Source organism: Trichechus manatus, unplaced genomic scaffold (genome assembly GCF_000243295.1).
Source record: "Trichechus manatus latirostris isolate Lorelei unplaced genomic scaffold, TriManLat1.0 scaffold00047, whole genome shotgun sequence".
In the NCBI taxonomy this organism is placed as follows: Eukaryota; Metazoa; Chordata; class Mammalia; order Sirenia; family Trichechidae; genus Trichechus; species Trichechus manatus.
This window is the reverse complement of record NW_004443983.1, coordinates 1979751-1995409: the sequence shown is the minus strand read 5'-3', so window position 1 is coordinate 1995409 and position 15659 is coordinate 1979751. Positions and strand designations below refer to the sequence as shown.

Here is a 15659-nt window from a genome sequence, read left to right as displayed (position 1 = left end):
AGTAACAATAAGTTTCTGGCAAGGGAGAAGGAATTCAGGTAAACAAGCCAATCAGTAACAGGACAATAGGTTTGGGAAAACAAGTCATGCCTAATCTCTTTTTCATTGCTGACAAGTCTCCAACATGTCGTATACAGCATAGAGGCCTGTGGGGGCTGCAGTTGTCAATAGTGCAGCCATGTTTAAATGGCATATATCCCCACACCTTTTGAAATCGTATCCATACTTAAAGGCAAAAACTAAACACTCCCTCCCTCCCAGATCATCCCAGACCAACTAAGTGCAGATGATTTTTGCATCCTTAGAATTCCTCAGAACACTTGAAAATATATCCATTAAAAGTTTTTTTTCTCCCATTTGTAGATTATATCCTCATCCCTTACCTCCCTCACCCGATCATATGTTCTTATTTCTGTCTCTGATTTTTTTCCCTTCTTTCCTTCCTCCCTCCCTTCCTCTTTTCCTTCCCTCCTTCGTTCTTTTGTCTGTTTGTCCATCTGACTAACTTCTGATATTTTGATGTTCTTCATTTGTGACTCGCTCAAACTATATTTGTAGCTGCTTTATAAAACAGAACCAGGGAAGGATGTGCTTCATTGATTTAAAGAGTAAATTTAAAAGATACTCAAATAAAATAGAATATTTTTAAAATGTACTCCTTAGAAAGTTGACAATGGAATATATCTGTGTTATTTTAAAAAACTTAACTGTATGCCCACAGAATGTGAATCAAGACATAAGTTTTTAGAGGCTATACTTCTTATTTATCTAATCTGTGAGTCATAAGACCATCTTTCCTCACCCTTCATCAATAGTAGGCACTTTTGATCTATCCTGAGTCTGTTCATTCTTTCCATCTCCACTGCCACCGCATTGGTCTTTGCCATTGTCTGTAATACTGCAATAGCCTCCTAACTTGTCTTCCTACTTCTATTCTAATTTATTCATTTATTCTTTTTTTTTTAAATAATATTTTATTGAGTTTTTGGTGAAAGTTTACACAGCAAGTTAGGTTCCCATTTGACAATTTCCACATAAATTGTTCAGTGACATTAGTTACATTTATCACAATTACATTTAAAACAATTTCTACAGGCACAATTTAGTGACATCGATTTCATTCTTCAAGTAATGCAACTATTCTTACTCTCCTTTTCTGAGTTGTTCCTCCCTCATTACATAAGCTCACTGCCTCCTAAGGTTCCTGTCTAATCTTTTGAGTTACTGTTGTCAATTTGATCCCATATAAATAGTTCATAAAAGAGTATAATGCTCAAGGCAGACCTTGTTTTTTACTAGTTAAGCTAAACTATTGTTTGGTTTTAAGAAGACTTCAGGGGATATTTTTGGTTTAAGGTTTAAAGAGTATCTCGGAGCAGTAGTTTCAGGGGTTCATCTACTGTCCATGGCTCCAGGAAGTCTGGATTCCATGGGAATTTTAAATTTTGTTCTGCATTTTCCCCCTTTCGATCAGGATTCTTCTATGGAATCTTTGACCAAAATGTTAAATAATGGTAGCCGGACACCATCCAGTTCTTCTGGTCTTATGGCAAAGGAGGAAGTTGTTCATGGAGGCAATGAGCCACACATTCCATTTTCTCCTCCTACTCCTGTCTCTCCTTCTTCCTTTGTTGCTTCAGGTGAATAGAGACCAGTTGTTGTACCTTGAATATTCATTTACTCTACCAGAATGATCTTGTTCTTAAATATTAATCAGTCTACACACAGACATAAAGTAACCTTAAAACCTTTTATATAGCTTTTCATTTCTTTTAAAAAATAAAATCTGGATTCCTTCATATGGCTTAGAAAACCCTTCATTATATGATTCCTACCTACTGCCTCCCTTTCCATCCTCACATTCAGCTGTTTCTATGACAGATCACTATTTTAGCCACAGCATCTTTTTAAAAATTCCTGAAATATGAGTTTTTCCCACTTCAGAGCCATTACATATGTCTGCTTCAGCATCTTCACAGAGCTCCAGTCCTTGGCCCTTTGCCCCACACACAGGTCAAGATGATTTTAGCCAAGCAGGTTTCCTTTCATGTATTCTATCAATCCTTTATTAGGAAACTATATTCCATTTTATTGAAGAATAGTGTTAACTTCATTAACATTGTGAAAACAGAAACAATTAATTGCTCCTTTGCTTTATAGATCCTATTTTAGACTGTCATTTTTAGTAAATGTACATTTCTTGTATTCAACTCTGCTAAATGAGGTTTCCTTCCATTTTGCTAGTGTGTTTTTCAGCTTACAGATGCTTTTCACTTATGCTATTTTAATTAATATTCATAACTTCGTGGTGTATAGAAAAGAAGTTATTCCTATTTATTTACTATATCCATATCTGAATACCACACTTAAGGTCAAGTTGTAGTTAGAATTTGAATGCAGTTCTTGAGCAAGGAAATTAAGGTTGTAGGGTTGTTCTTCATAACTTAAATTGTGGTCTTAGGGCTTTGTGGCTGTGATCAAATTCTAGTTGACTTTTTTAGGTCTGACTGTCATGTGCATTATTTAGCATGAGTTCTGAGGGTTAAACTTTTCCGACTCTGTTCTTTTTTACTTGTGTACCTCTAACTTTGGTGTATTACCAGAGAGAGCACTTCATAGAACTAAATGGAGGATTCAGATACCTTTTTTAGAAGAAATTCTGGTTTTATAAATACTGTATTTATGCTTTAGGAGTTCTTTCCTTCCCGAAATTCAGAGCACTTAGAAGAGAAGAGGCTCTCATAGAATGACCTTGGTGATTAGAAAGGTACAATAGACAATGGTGTAATATGGACTGCTAGGTTCCAGATTTGATCTATTCGAATAGGAAGCATTTCCGTTTATAACAGAGAATGTTCTTTGCTCCTTCAGAAGTAGAGGACAGTATAAACTTGCTTCTAAAGCTTTTTTCCACTTTTTAATAAGTATTTGTAGTATATTTGAATTTTTACTTGCTGTAAGAACCCTGTAAGAGAAAACTGAAGATTCAAAACTGGCTAGTACGTCGGATAGACAGAAGAATGTTAGACTTGAAAGAAACTTTGTTTAGTCTAAAAGTAAGAAATAGGCAAATATTAATTTAATTATAATCGTATGTGTATTTATATGTATAACCTGAATACTATATGCACTGGTGTGTGCATACATATATAGCCTGAATTGTCTTATGTAGTAGGCTTAGAGTCAGTAAAATAATTTGACTGCCCTTTTCTTTAGTTTGGATTTGTCAAGGTCACAGTTTTTCTGACCTCTGTTTCTTCTTCATGAAATTGGAGTAATAATAACTGCCCTAGCTAGCTTAAGGAATTGTGGAAATTAAATTTTATAGGGAAAGTACTGTGTAAGATGTAAAGTGCTTTACAAGCGTAAGGTCTTTATTATTTCAGTCATTATTTGCATCCTGCAACTGCAATTGATCTACCATATTGTTAACTTTAAGGACAGATAACCTAAAAACTCATTTTTTAGTCATGTTAAGTTCCATATTTTTTTTAATTGTAGTAAAAATAAATGTAACAAACGTTTGCCAATTAAACAATTTTTAGATGTACAATTCAGTGACATTGATTATGTTCATCATATTGTGCAACTGTTACCACTATCCTTTTCCAAATTATTCCCCCACCATTAACAGGAACTCAGTAAGCAGTGACTCCCCTTTTTCCCTCCTCCAACCTCTGGTAACCACTAATAAGCTTTGGTGTCTATACATTTGCCTATTTCATATAAATGAGATCATACAGTATTTGTCCTTTTGTGACTGACTTATTTCACTCAACATAATGTTTTCAAGGTTCATCCGTATTGTAGTATGTATCAGGACTTCATTTCTCTTTATGGCTAAGTAATATTCCATTGTATGTATGTACTACATTTTGTTTATCCATTCATCTGTTTGATGGACATTTAGGTTGTTTTCACTTTTTGGCTGTTGTGAATAGTGCTGCATTGAACATTGGTATACAAGTTTCTTTCTTTGTTCCTGCTTTATCAGTTCTTTTGGGTATACATATACCTAGGATTGGGATTGCTGGGTCAGGTGGTTCTATGTTTAACTGTTTGAAGAGCTGCCACACTGTTTTCCACAGTGGCTGTACCATTTTTCATTCCCATTAGCAATCAATGAGGGTTCCAGTTTCTTTACATCTTCGCCAACATCTGTTATTTTCCGTTTTTTTGTCATAGTCATTCTAGTGGGTATGACGTGGTATCTCTTTGTGGTTTTGATTTTCATCTCCCTAATGACTAATGACGTTGAGCATCTTTTCATGTGCTTGTTGGCCATTTGTATATTCTCTTTGGCAAAATGCCTTTTCAAGGCCTTTGCCCGTTTTTTGATTGACTTACTTGTCTTTGTGTTGTTAAATCATAGAAATTCTTTAAATATTCTGGATATTAAACCCTTATTAGAAACATAGTTCCCGAAATTTTTCTTCCAGTCTGTAGGTTGTCTTTTCACTTTGTTGATAAACTCCTTTGATGAGCAAAAGTTTTTAATTTTTATGAGGTCCCATTTATCTATTGTGTTTTTTTGCTGCTGGTGCTTTTGATGTCATATCTAAGAATCCATTGTTAAAAACTAGTCCTAAAGGAGTACCCTTGTGATTTCTAAATTATGTTAAGTTCCATATTTGATGAAGAAATGTTTCATATGTTTTCATCTGTGAGGAAGGAATTTAACCTTTACACTGCATCTTACATGTCAGGTATTATATAGTAGCTGTTTTACAAATGTAATTTCAATCCTCAAAATAAATCCATTAGGAAGATAGTATTATGCAAATTATACACAAAGTTAGGAAAAGTTAAGATTTAGAGAGGTTAACTTGTGAGTCACACAGCTAGTAAGTGATCGTGGTGGGATATGACTGTTTCCAAAACCAACATTCTCAAGTATCACTGAATGAAATTGTGTGTATGGGCATAGTTAATATAGTTACTATTCATTTCTTTTGCTCTTTTGATCCATAAGTTAACATGTCCATAATATATGTTTTCTTTTTTCTTTTTGAAAGATTGCAGCATCCTATGGAAATGTTATCTCTGTTTTCGAACCAGTTAACTTACCAAAGGAAAAGAAAAATTTGGTCAGTAATTTTTCGTGTTTCTCTTAGGAACTGAAATTTCTTAAGAATCAAAAGATACTGTACGAGTACAGCATCAAAGCTGTCATCAAGTGTACCAGTATGAATTATACACTATAATTGGAGATATGCCACTTCATATCAAAATATATATTTAAATGTTTCACTGGAATAGAATTAAACGGAGTAGTGCCTGTGAATTATCTTGAAATACTTTTTTTTCTTTCTGACGTCTTTTTATTTTATAATATTTGAAGAGTCAACACGTAAAGTTTGGCAGTTACTTTATTGCTAGTATCAAACACCATGATCCAGCCATATGTGGCAGTTTATTCTTTGTTTTTATAGTCTACCTCTATACAGTTTTTCTGCCTTTTTTTTTTCCTGTGTATATTGTTCTTGAGGTTACATGTTTTAATTGCAGAATCTTAGCGTACCTCCAGCAGTTATTTTCTTGCATTTATTATTTACTGTAATTGTTAATGAGTCAGGGAATGTTTTTCTTTATAAAGAAACTATTCAGAAATAGTTCTGAAGGCTGGTTAAAGCAATAGTGAATAAATATTGGGGTTATGTAGTAGATCTCACAGTTGCTTTAATGCCCATAACTATAACCAGTGGACCAGGTTATTTTCCCCATTTCCACTGAAGATTAAACTAGTGATTTAAACAATATGATAGAGGTCAGCAGACTATAGTCGGAACAGCATTGTATTAAGAGTCAAAGATATAGCTTTCTAGCTATCTTATCAATTCTGCAAGTTAATCAACCCTATGAGGCTCTTTCCTCTACTCTGGAATTGATTAATATCTGTTCTTCTCTATGGGGATATTGTATGGATGGCATGATGTCAGACCGTACGTGGAAATGTGTTAATTGTAAAGAATTAAATGTGGTGTTTTTATAATAGACATATCTTGAGATTATATACCTTTTGATAGTTTTCATATCATTTTCATTTAGCTCATTAGTATCGTACAGATTCTTTCTGATATAGTTTGTGTAGCTGTTATTTATTTTTTATAAATAAGGCAGCAGAGGCCCAAAGAAAATAAGTGACTTGACCAATGAAACAGCTATTTAGCCACAGAACTGAGACTGAAAGCAGCTGTATGGATTTGTAGGTGTAAGGATTCTTTTCCCTACCTTGTGTTAATGAAAAAGATTTCTCTGAGTTAATTGATATACATCTTTAAATTTTATGGAAGGACTATCCACAATTCTCTTGATTTCTATTTGTGTTTATATGTATTACCTAATGAATCTAATACTAGAGGCTCTTATAGCCTTATGAATTAGTAATAGGAAGTACTAAAAATAAAATTTACAGATGGTAGCTTCAAGCACCCAGAACAATATATTGTAGATAATACTCACTGTTTGTTGAATGAAATAACTGACTTTTTAAAATGAGTGTTATAGTAAAATGCCTTTATTAGTAAGGGCAGAATAGAGAATTTTAGTTTTTGCACATTTTAACTAATTACAGTTGATGAATATTATAGTCAATGTCAAAGACTCAGCACGAAGAGGCTGGTTTATTGGTAGGCAGTACTAACTTTGCAGACAAAATAAAAAAACACTTGATAATGAAGGGGAAAACTCAGTCAAGTGGAAAAATTAACTTGGAAGATGCACAAAATCTAATTCCAGAAAATAGTCTCAGAGAATCTTTAGATCCTCATAAAAAAGATACTACTCCCTTTTCAGTGCACATTCTGGAATATTATTTTAAGACAGCAGCTCTTCATGAGAGGTGCACTTGAGAATCACTGGTGGATACACATGTCCAGACTCTGCGGATTTCTAAATCTGTAGGGATGTAGTTGTGCCTAGGCACCTGTATTTCTAGTTCCAGAGGGGGTTCTGATGTGCGCTGTGGTTGAAAGCCGTTCCTATAAGACACTTTCTTAAAAGCATATTCTGCAGGCCACCTGGGGTTATTTTTTAGTTTAAAATGCGTGTTTCAGTGCTCTGTCCTGGTCCCTTTGAACCTGAATCTTTTGTCATGGGCCTTCAAAATTTGAATTTTAAACAAACATCTCAGGCTGTTGTTAGTTGTACTAAAGTTTGAGAACCACTACATTAGGAGAGTGTTTATGGGTCTTAACCTGTTAGTGCGTAGTGAAATCAAATTACTAGGCCACACCTAAATATACAATGACAGTGAAATAGAAGAGAAAATGTCTGGGTGCATTTATATGTAGTGAATTTACGTGCACTTATGTATATATGTTTATGTGTTCTGAGTTACAGTACAACATGTATTTCTTACTGGTTTGCAGGCAAAAAAAGTTTGAAAAATACTGCTTTAAGGAATGGAGTGGCTTTTTGTTGTCGTTAGGTGCCGTGGGGTTGATTTCAACTCAGGGCAGCAATTACATAATATTAAGGAAGTGTTACATCTCTTATTCTAAATTTTCTACATACCATTCATGATATCCCAGGTGGGGATGAAACATTTTTAAAGAGAAAAGGAAGCCCCAAGTAGCAGAGTTCCAGACACACTTAAAATTAAACCCTTGACTGTAATAATACAAATAATAATTATTATAATTTTAAATGTCTGAGGTTAATAATACTGTTGTCTAAGGTGGCATATGCTTATTTGCTATGTGCTAAAAGACAGACTTTGGGTCTTCCAGAAATCGATATTCTCTCATTAATCTCCTCTGTCACATATTCCTTATTTTTCTTCATGTAATTGACCATTTTGTTCTTAAAAATGACTGCATGTGTAATAAAAGAATAATAAGCATGAACGTATATACATTCGATAGAGAAAAGGTGCCAGTAATAATTGGATAAATTACTTTTTTTTTTAAATTACAGGAATCATATAGTCAGTGGCAGAAAACTGGCCAGTTTTTTCTGGAGTCAATAGCACACAATATAACTTGGGATCCCACAGGTAAGAAAGCAAGCAGGATTAATTGAACTATCACTTGCTTAGGCTATCGCCTTTATTACTGTCATGATTTCACTTCTGCTATGTGTGAGATTATGGGAAATACAAAAGTAAGTAAAACAAGATCACGTCCTTTTAGAAGTTATTCTGAAGTGAAGACAAATATGCACTGTAATAGATGAGTGTGGTAAACGCTATAATAGACATACCTGTTGTTTTGGGAATGAGACAGTAATTCTCTCTGGAGAGTCACGGTTTATTGACGAGCATTTCACATGAGGATAGATGGATTTTAACAACCACGATGGGGTAGTAGGGAGGAAGGAAAAAGAAATGAATTCAAAGAAGAGATAATAAGTACATGTATCAGTTATCTGTTTTTGAGTTTAAAAACCATCCCCAAAATTAGTGACTTTAAACAGCAGCCATTTTATTGCTTATGATTCGGTGGGTCAGGAATTCTTTCAGGACTCAGTGGGGATGACTCATCTCTACTTCTTGTGGTATTGGCTGAAGTAACTTGTCTGAGGCTAGAAGATCCAAGAAAGACTTGATTCATGTGTCTGAAACCTTGATGCTGGCTGTTTACTGGAATGCCTTTTCCCCTCCATGTGGCCTCTCTCCCTGTGGTGCTCATCCTCTAGGTCCTCTCTTATTTGGCCTCTCTAGTAGGGTAGCCTGAACTTTTTTACATGGTAGAGGGTTGCAGAGAGGGAAAGCAGAGGTTGCAAGACCTCATAAAACCTGGGCTTGGAAGTCCCAGAATGTTATTCCTTGTACATTATATGGTCAAAGCAACTCACATGGCTAGCCCATAGTCAAGGAGTGAAGGAAATTGACTCTATCTCTTGATGAAAGATGTGAAAAAGTCATATTGCAGAGGGGTATGGACACAGGGAGACATGATTTATTGGAAGCTGTTTTTAATGCTCTACCACAATAAGCAAAGGCACAGAGAAAGAAAACGTAAGGTATATTCTAGTAAGGGTTGTTAGTTCACTGGAGCTGGAGTCAGTCCAGAGGTGAAGAGATAACACTGCAGCATATTATGAAAAAGCCTTTAAAGTGATGTTAATGATTTTAAATTTAATTCTTTTTAATTGTCTGAAAGTTATTACAGGTGTTTTGCAAGAGATAAATGACATGCTAAGATTTATGCTTTTGTAAGATTGGTGTGGTAGCAGTGAGTCAGAAAAAACAGAGACAGGAGGCAGAATGACCTTTGGGGATGAGGTATTCCCAATAGTATGAATGAGAAATAAAAACATTTTCAGTGCTTTTAACATACTGGGTACTCATTCAATATTAAATGAATGAAAGAATAATAAAAAGAGTAGATGGATATGAAATGCACTTAGGCAATAGAATCGACATTGCTTGACAAATGGATTTGAAGATTTATTTGAGACTATATATGACCACAAGGAGAAGATTGATATGTAGGAGTTAGAGGTAGAAGAACATAGATTTTGTTTGGATGTGTGGAGTTTGAGTTGCTTGCATATCATCGAGCAGATATCCAATAGATAGTTAGAAATTTGGATCTAGAATGTAAGAAAAAAGTTACCTTTGGAATGCAGAATTAGAAGTCATCATCAGGAAATAGTTTAAGTTTTCAGACAATGTAGATGTAATGGCTGAGGGAAAAAATGGCAGAATATTTGGATATTATTTTAGAAGTTAAAAGTTGCAAGTATACTTTGAGAATTTTTTGAAAAAAATCACAGTGTTTTAAAATGTTTTCTTCTCATGAGATTTGTAAGATTGAAAATTTCTCTCTGGTAGTGGCTCAGTGGTTAAGCACTCAGTTGCTAACCCATTAGCCACTTTGTGAGAGAAAATGACCTGGCGATCTGCTCCCACAGAGATTTCAGCCTAGGAAATCCTCTTAGGCAGTTCTCCTCTGTCCTATTCATTTATAAGGTTTTCACTGGCCAGTTTTTTTAGACGTAGGTCTCCAGATCTTCTTCCTCGTCTGTCTGAGTCTGGAGGCCCCACTGAAACCTGTCCACCATGGGTGACCTTGCTGGTATTTGAAATATCGGTGGCATAGCTTCCAGCATCACAGCAACACACAAGCCACCACAACGACAGACAGACAAGTAGTGTATGCAACGCTGGAAGCACTCACTCATCTATGCAAAGAAATCTGGAAGACGGCTGCCTGGCTGACTGGAAGAGATCCATCGTAGTGCACATTCCAAAGAAAGGTAATTCAACATAATGTGGAAATTATCAAACAATATCATTAATATCACACGCAAGTAAAATTTTGCTGATGATCATTCAAAAAGTTGTAGCAGTACCTCAACAGGGAATTGCCAAGAATTCAAGGCAGATTCAGAAGAGGATGTGGAACGAGGGATATCATTACTGATGTTAGATGGCTAAAAGCAGAGAATACTAGAAAGTGTTTACCTGTGATTTATTGACTATACAAAGGCATTCAACTGTGTGGATCATAACAAATTATGGATAACATTGTGAAGAATGGGAATTTCAGAGCACTTAATTGTGCTCACGCGGAACCTGTACGTAGACGAAGAGGCAGTCGTTCGAACAGAACTAAGTGATACTCTGTGGTTTAAAATCAGGAAAGCTGTATGTTAAGGTTGTATCCTTTCACTATACTCATTCAATCTGTATACTGAGCAAATAATCTGAGAAGATGGACTATATGAAAAAGAACATGACGTTAGAATTGAAGAAAGACTCATTAACAGCCTGCAGTATGCAGATGTCATAACCTTGTTTGCTGAAAGCAAAGAGGACTTGAAGCACTTACTTATGAAGAACAAAGAGTACAGCCTTCGGTATGGATTACACCTCCACCTAAAGAAAACAAAAATCCTCACAACTGGACCAATAAGTAACATCATGATAAACAGAGAAAATATTGAAGTTGTCAATTATTTCATTTTATTTGGATCAACAATGCCTATGAAAGCAGCAATCAAGAAATCAAACGATGTATTGCATTGGGCAATGCTGCAAAAGACCTCTTTAAAGTGTTAAAAAGCAAAGATGTCACTTTGAGGACTAAGGTGCATCTGATCCAAGCCATGGTATTTTCAATTGCCTCATATATAGTACTATAGTCTATTGTAATTATTTGTTTACATGATTTATTTATTTTTATTAGACAAAACCTGTCCCGTTGCCATCGAGTTGATTCTGACTCATAGCAACCCTATAGGACAATGGCTAAGATTTATTCAGTATTTATTTCTAGGGCCTGACTTAATTAGGCACTCAATAAATGTTCACATATTTAACTACTAGTCCTATGATCATGAGCAAGTTGCTTAACAGTTCAATAATGGTTAACTCCTGTATAAACTAATATAGTATTTACTTCACAAGATTGTTTTTTTAATGATCAGAAGCGACAGTGTAAATGAAAGTGCTTAGTAAATGATGGCATTCTATACAAATATTATTATGAAGTGAACTGGATAGCTACTTGAAGTATCATATTAATAATCGCAATAACAACATTTAATATTTGTTCAACAATTACTCTAAAGCAAAGATGAGAAGATACGGAGGCAGGGAAACCTGAGTACTGGAAATAAACATAAACAACCAGAACACAATTAAAGAGAATGTTGACATGTTGTGAAAAATGTGGGAAAAAAATTAATATTTGAATTAAATGATATTTCTATAGTAATGACATTGGCAGTAGTTTGGAGTTTTTGTACTTGTGATTTAACAGTACTAATGTTTCATAGGATGGTATTAGTGTTTAATTCCCCTAAAGTCATCTTTACAGAGCGGTATTACAAGATAACTGCTTTCTTAACATATTTATATCTAGTAGTGGCTTGACAACAGCTAATGAACACTGATTATCTTTTTTTTTTTTTGGTTTTAGTGTGGTAAAATATATAATAGCCAAATATTTGCCATTGTAACCATTTTTAAGGGTACAATTCAGTGACATTAATTACATTCACCATGTTGTACAACCATCACCACTATCCATTCTCAAATGTTTTTTATATCTCCCTATGAGGCCATTCTACTTCGTACATTGTATTGCTATGAGTTGGAATCGACTCAGTGGCACCTAACAACAACAAACTGAAACTCAGTACCTGTGAAGTAGTAACTCCCCATATCTTCCTCCCCTAAATCCCTGGTAACCACTAATAAACTTTTGTCTGTATACATTTGTCAGATCTGTATATTTTTTATAAGTGGGATCATACAGTATTTGTCCCTTTGTGTCTGACTTATTTCAATCCGCATACTGTTTTCAATGTTCATCCGTGTCGTAGCATGGAAGTTCATTTCTCTTTTTGACTGTGTGGTGCAGTGAATTAATTAATATGGCCCTTCTAGCCATAGTCTTTGTAACTCCCCCCAGATAACTTGGTGGAACTATGCAAATGAGGTACTTGCGGCCTGCCAAGGGGATTGGATAACTCGCTAATAATGTAAATAAGATACATTGCACCCTTGTGCGGATAGGACGATGCAAATAAGGTATATGGAACCCTAACAAGGGGATTGGTCAGTTTTGCCATCCCACTAGGCTTAAAGGGAGACATGGAGAGAGAGAGGGGAACTTCAACATGGAAGACAGAGCGAGGCAGCAGAGGCAACAGAACCAGGACAGAGAGGGAGAGTTGTAACACCGGAGATGGTGAGAAGCAGTGACAGAGAAACAGAGGCAGCAGAACCAGGAGACCAGCAGGAGATGGCGCAGTGGGCTCCTGACCCACGGAGGGAGAGAGTTGAGCACCTTCAGGCTGGAATTTACTGGCGGAGTGGGGTGCCTCCTGGCACTTATTGGCGGAGCTAAAAGAGCTTTGTAACACTTGCACAAGCAGAGCAGAGGCCGGGCTGAGGGACCAAGGACCAGGGAGAGGCCTGCCTGTGACAAGCTGAGAAGAGCCTGTCCTCATGGATGAACTGTATCCTGAGCGTTCCTGAACCTGAATTATCGCTTCTTACTTCCCTAATAAACCCCATAATCGTGAGTATGGTCTGTGAGTTCTATGTAGCCATTGCAATGAATTATCGAACCCAGCAGAGAAGAAGAGAATACCCTGGAAGGGATGGTTGGTATCAGAATTAGTAACAAGGTTGGAGGGTGGAGGCATGTCTGACCTCTGCCTCACAGGAATCAGCCTGGGCTGTTGATATTGATTCTCCTTCCCCCTTGTGAAATTAGAGGAGGTCAGATGCCTCCTCCGCTACATCAATTTTAACAGACTTAATAATATTCCATTGCATTGATATGCCACATTGTATATACCATATCATACCATACCTACTTCTATTTGAATCCATACCTAAGATTAATTATTTTGTTTTCCATATTAAGTACATACATACCTTAATTTCGTCTTCAGTTTATGTCAAAGAAAAGAAAGTTTGTGTCTGTTGGAAAATTCTACAGTGGAATAATAACCATATCTAAATGGATAGTCTCATTAGTACTTTCTGTACTTTTTTTTTTTTTTTTTAACTATCTCTGAGACTTTCCACCTAGTTGCTGCTGTTTATTGAGCTTCTACTAAGTGCCTGGCCTCTGCCAGACACACATATTATAGCTAATCCTTACAACAACTCTACAAATCTTTATTTTTACAGATGAAAATTCAGGCTCAGAGGTTACCCAATTAGATTAAATAAACATGGCTATTTAAGTGACTTACTTGGGATTTAGACACAGGAATTTCTGATATAAGCCCTGTACTTTTGCTACAGAACCACCTTCTTTTTGAAATAAAGTCATCATTCCAGAGACATACAAGTTCATAGACCTTAATTACAGAGGTGAATGCCTTATGTATTGCCAGCTTTTTTGCTAAAGTTGCTTCTTCTCCCTTATATTCTTTGATTGACAGCATAGCCTTCTATTCAATTACTCAAATCATAAACTTGGAATCTGTCTTTGAAACTTCTGTTTTTTTGTTGGTATCTAGCCTTGACAATTCTATTTATGAAATGTTTTTCAAATCCGGTTCCTGTTTTAATATCTGATCTTCTTCAGATCCTCACGATTTCCCATTGTATTTTTATAGATTGATTTTCCTCTCTTTTATGTCTTCCCTAATCTTGCCCATCTCCAGAGTTATTTTCTAAAAAAGGATCTTTAACCTACATTGTGTACTCGAGTCTTTGAGAGTGTAATATGAGCTATGGATTATCTCTCTAGAAAGATGCACATCCTATACATATACACACACACACACACACACACACACATATATCACACACACATGTATACACATATGCATAAAACTTTTGCATATAATTTCAAGGGAGGGAGGTTCACAGATCTTATCAGGATCATATGTTGACTCGTCAGTTGAGATCCTTTGTTCTAAAACACAGATCCAATTATGTAATGCCCCTACTTAAAAACCTTTAACTCCTAACTACCTATAACAAAAATTCCAAACTCCTGTGAACTTCAAAATCCTTCACAGTCTGACCTCACGTTTTTCCAACCTTAGTTTTTCCTTCTTGCCATGCTTTGCACCTTGTCCCTTAATCACACCAGATTATTAGGCATTCTACTAAGGACCAGGTTGCATCTCATCACTTTCCCTGACATTTTCACTACAGGTACATATAATTTCTCCCTCCTTTGGGCTTCTATAAAATTTTACACATATCCATTGTGTCTATAATACTTTTACATTGAGTCATAATATTTTTATGTCTTTGTCCTTACTGGTTTGTGGACTAATGATGACTAGTGCATTGTCACTGTATCCCCAGGGCCTAGCACAGTGTTGGGTACAAAGAAGATGCTCATTAACTGTTTGCTAAATGAGAGAAAATAAGAGCTCTTCACTTCTTTTTCAAGCTGCTTCTTCAACAAAATAAAAATACAGCCTTCTTTCTTCTTCCTCCAAGTATTTTTTTATTTTACTCTTCTTTTTATAAGTTGGGTTATCTTTATAATATTATATGAAACTGTTGAGCATGTAACCTAACTGCATGTAATTATTAGTTACCTAAATAATAAATGGTGAATGATTTTTTTTTTTTTTTCCAGGCAGTCGTCTTTTAACTGGTTCCAGCTGTTTGCAGCTCTGGTCCAATACTTTGGAGAAGCCAAGTGAAAATGAAAATCCAGATAAAACAGATCTTAACTTTGGGGATTGGAGATGCATCTGGCATTGCAAGTAAGCAGTTAAGACAAACTGAAAAGCCTGTTTGATGCAGTTGTATTATATCATAAACATATTTTAGTTTGTGCAAAACCACATGTCATGGATTTAATTTTGTCCCCCCAGAAATGTGTGTATCAGTTTGGCAGGCATTGATTCCTGGTATTGTGTGATTTTCCTGTATGTTGTAAATCCTGCCTCTGTGATGTTAATGAGGGAGGATGGGCAGCAGTTGTGTTAGTGAGGCAGGACTCAATCTACAAGATTGTATTGTGTCTTGAGGCAATCTCTTGAGATATAAAAGAGAGAAGTGAGCAGAGAGACATGGGACCTCATACCACTAAGAGAGCAGTGCCAGGACGAGAGCGTGTGCTTTGGACCCAGAGTCCCTGCATGGAGAAGCTCCTAGTCCGGGAGAACATTGATGAGAAGGCTGACAGAGAGAAAGCCTTTCCCTGGAGCTGATGCCCTGAATTTGGACTTTTAGCCTACGTTCCTGTGAAGAAATAAATTTCTCTTTGTTAAAGCCA

At 35.9% G+C, this 15659-nt stretch overlaps 1 protein-coding gene across 8 annotated transcripts in view; it reads left to right on the top strand.

Annotated features, from left to right (window-relative positions):
• The window catches only part of DMXL1 (Dmx like 1), a 157383-nt gene that overhangs the window by 23887 nt on the left and 117837 nt on the right, over positions 1-15659 (top strand). For 7 of the 8 annotated variants that reach the window (XR_002824217.1, XR_002824218.1, XM_023731941.1 and 4 more), the window contains exons 3-5: positions 5016-5087; positions 7918-7996; positions 15015-15144. Coding sequence is in view for 6 of the 8 variants with exons in the window: in XM_023731941.1 (XP_023587709.1) it covers positions 5016-5087; positions 7918-7996; positions 15015-15144 (281 nt within the window). In the remaining 2 variants the exon portion in view is untranslated. Of the gene's footprint in view, positions 1-5015; positions 5088-7917; positions 7997-9976; positions 10204-15014; positions 15145-15659 lie in introns of those variants that run through there. The other variant, XM_023731942.1, reaches the window with a different exon arrangement.